Source organism: Euprymna scolopes, chromosome 16, assembly GCF_053919585.1.
Source record: "Euprymna scolopes isolate OS-2025 chromosome 16, ASM5391958v1, whole genome shotgun sequence".
NCBI classification, from domain to species: Eukaryota; Metazoa; Mollusca; class Cephalopoda; order Sepiida; family Sepiolidae; genus Euprymna; species Euprymna scolopes.
In genome coordinates this window covers 4,700,825-4,704,611 of record NC_136497.1, presented here as the reverse complement: position 1 = coordinate 4,704,611, position 3,787 = coordinate 4,700,825, and the positions used below count along the sequence as shown (strand labels likewise).

General features: G+C 34.2%; 1 protein-coding gene across 1 annotated transcript; it reads right to left on the bottom strand.

Moving 5' to 3' along the window:
* Positions 1–247: 247 nt before the first annotated feature.
* On the bottom strand, positions 248–3,258 carry LOC145295830 (uncharacterized). The gene has a single exon (XM_080141539.1). The coding sequence runs from the start codon at positions 3,129–3,131 to the stop codon at positions 1,434–1,436; it is 1,698 nt and encodes a 565-aa protein (XP_079997665.1). The 5' UTR covers positions 3,132–3,258; the 3' UTR covers positions 248–1,433.
* Positions 3,259–3,787: the final 529 nt, after the last annotated feature.

Here is a 3,787-nt window from a genome sequence, read left to right as displayed (position 1 = left end):
TTCACATTTTTATTAAAACAGAAATGTAAACAAATATAATTCATTTAATCTTGTTGTATATTATCAAATGACCTAAAAAAAAAAAATGCCGTCATGTCTTAATGTGAGATGTGTTTTATAATGAATTCAATTCATTTTTTTTTAATCAAAACAATCAACTTTTCCTTGGCAGTTATTAGTAAAAAAAAAAAAAAAAAAAGATTAATAAAACACCAAATTACGATAGATTATTATTTTTTTTGGGGGGGGGTTCAGCATTTTATGTTTATTCATTTTGCTGTTTTCTTTTACGTAACGTTGTTATGATTTTATCGGCAACGATCGGCATAATCCGGCTGATGACATCATGTTCCGGCCAAAGCCGAGCAAATGCTGAGATACGTTTAGTAAGTTCACAATATGCACCACTCAGTACCGATTATCACAGAACCCGAAGAAGGGGAAATAATTATGGCAATCGTTTTTTGAAAAAGGTTTTGGATGTCATGTTTTTACCGTATTTCTTAAAGCTCCAAATTTGGGCCCCATCATTTAATATAGTTTAAAGTTGTACACAGGACCAACACAATTGAAGACATGTTAAAGGTTTCAAAAATTGACATCATAAAATTAAGCAAAGAGAATATATTCAAGAACTGTTTATTATTTAATAAATTTTATTTAAAGTTTTTTGTGCACGTACATCTTTTGCTTCCAATGGTTAAAAATAAACGCATGAACATAGTTGTTGCATTTAATACCCTCCTTGGAAGTCTATTCAAAAGTCCAGGGACTCTGATTGAGAAAGCAGTCCTTCTTCAGTTCAATCGGCAAGTGAAATTCAAAGGCAGTGAAATAGTCTATGCCTTTATATTAAGTGTTCCAAGCAGTAAAGTTGTAATAGGTCCCAAAACTATCAAGTGGAAAAAAAAAACAAAAAAAAACAATAATCCGTCATATTTTTCAGAAATATCATTTTTTTCTTTGCGTTACATTTGGATTGAATTAAAAACAAAGGGAAATAATTCTTGTTAATCTTATTGCACACAGGCGAATAGACATTTTGAAATTAGTATTTTCAACCAAATTTTTCTGCACATCCATTTTTTTCTTTCAATGGTTAAAATGCATGAACAGACGTACCGTATAGTACCAAAGCGACACTAACTTTATGCCGGTTGAACCAGATTCCTTTATAGGAGAAAGTTTCATGGAATATCAAATTTACAAGTGGTCCCTATGATGTATAAACAGACATAGAAATAAGATTGATGGTGTATAAATAATTGAAGCTGATGAAGGTCCAACATTTTGATGAAATTAAAAACAAAGGGAAATAATTCTTGTCAACCTTATTGTACACAAGCGATTAGACATTTTTTTCCTTCTGATATTTAATAAAAAAAAACACACACACAATGAATTATTGTTGACTGAAAGCAGATGTTGCTGATTTAACAGAAGAGTTGCATGTGATGTTTGTTATTTGTTTGCAATAAAATTAAAATCACATCATCATTGTTAACAGCGATTTTTCTTGGGGACGAAATACCCTCGTTTGATGTCAGCGGAATATCAACAAAACCACCATTGTGTTTAACTCGGTGGATTTTGTTGGCGATTTTATCGGCAACAAATATAAACTTCTTACTTACTGCAACATCAGAGATAGAACAAAGAGGATGATCGGAAACTCCTTCGTATTTGAAAACCACTGTACCGTTTAGATTGATACAAGCCACATTCAATGAATTGATCGCATTAATGATTATTACATGGCCCGAATAAGGCATAACACGAAACCTATAATTATAACAACTGAATTTGGAATGTGGCAAATTTATAACGTGAATGATCTGATAGTTACATTCAAGACTGTCCTTCGAGATGACATCAATATACATATTATCGGTATAAATATTGTAATAGAGGGAGAAGATTCTTGCGCTGTCGTCCGATGCCAATCCATAGTAATATTTTCCAAATGAGAAACGCTCACTTTCTCTCAAGTTCTCACAATCGAGAATCTTGATAGTTTTTTCCTTTGGCTGAGATATTGCGACAAAGTTTTCTCGCAGTACACACAGACTAAATGGATCAGAATTACAATATGCGTTTCTTAGGCGTTGTCCAGTTGCAGAAAATTTACCTATTCTTTGTATGCCGGCCTCTGCAATGAGAACACTATTGTCGTGTAATATGACCATGTCATTAATAATAAAACGTGTCTCCGGAAACGAGTGCATTTCTTGGAGAAAAAGGCGACTTCCAACCTGATTCACTGCACGCATAATCGTGTTCTGCACGGTCATTTTTTCAACCATATCTTCTTTTAACATTTCATCCATTATTTCGACAAAGTTCTTATTTATTTCAAAATCAGCCTGTTCTACTTTCAGTTGGTCTGAATCAGTCGTCATTGACGCGAGAGCCTGTTTAGGCTGATAATCATAAGTGTGTTGAATTCTCGGCCAGTCGCCACTTTGCGATGCTTCTCCCCACTCACCTATAACACTCTCCATATCATTGATATTCTCTTCTATATTTGGCAGGATTTTATCCATCTTTGCCTTGCGTTCTTGTAAGGCACTAATTTCTTTCGTGCGAGTTGTTTCAATCTCATCAAGCCACTGCTTTCCCTGATCAACAATAAAGGACTCCAATGCTTTAGCCATCATCCTTATTTGTTTACCTGTGAAATTTTCCTCTAGCTTCACCAAACGGTTTTCGATAGGTTCCAGTTCATCTTGCAGTGCCTGCAAGCGGGTAGATAAATGAGCCTTTATTTTTTTAGCATTGCATCTTGTGAGTGTTTTTTTACATCTGTGGTGAGCGCCGAGGCAACATTGATAACATATCATAATATGGCACGTTTTGCATTGGATGTTCGACAACTCACCTCGGTGTGTAGGGCAGTGTTTCCATGAAATCGTTGCGAATGATTCGGCCCATTCATTCATTGGCAAGGATCTGTTTCCGATAGGCAAAATTTGCTTTCGACACATTGGACAGTTAAAACATAACCCATCAACTGCAGTATTGTTAATATGACTTTGTAAACATTCTTGACAAAATACATGCAAACAAGGAAGGCATTTGAGTTTCCGGTGAGTGTTGTAGCAGATTGGACATTCTTTGGCAAAGTTATCCATTTTTTAAGACTTTTAAGTTTTGTCTGAGTTTAAAAAATCAAATGTTTGGTACTGTGAGATTTACTTGGCAGTAACAACGGTTTTTGTGATTATAAAGAGTTTTATGCTGTAATAAATGTATATTTTTAATTTTCTATATATATTTGCTTAAAAGGCATGACGTCATAAAAGGCTAATGACGTCATTAAAGGTCGAAGGGTCGAATGGAAAGAGAAGTAGTACAAAGGCAGTTACTATTAGCTTAAGAAGAAAGTTCTTGCAGGATTTTTAATTTTGGTTTCAAATGATGTGTTTTCAAATAAATTTCATTATAATGCCTTTACTTTATGCATCGTTTTAAAGAATGTTTTTCACTTTATCTAATCGTTTAAATTACAATCGTTTAAATTACAATCGTATTGAAACAATTATGTCTTCTTTTCAGAACGTTGAATAGAAGATAGAAAAAAGCAAATTCGCACAATTTTCTTATTTCAATTCAAGCTAGGCCAAAAAGTTGCTGAAACAGCATTTGGCCCAGGAACCATTACTGAACGCACAGCACAATGGTGGTTTAAGAAATTTTGTGGAGGCGACGTGAGTCTTGAAGATGATGAGCATAGTGGTTGGCCATCGGATGTTAACAACAATCATTTAAGAGCCTTAGTTGAAGCCAA

Excerpts from the sequence above, each read along its gene's own strand:
- LOC145295830 (XM_080141539.1), bottom strand. The coding sequence starts at position 3,131 with ATGGATAACTTTGCCAAAGAATGTCCAATCTGCTACAACACTCACCGG.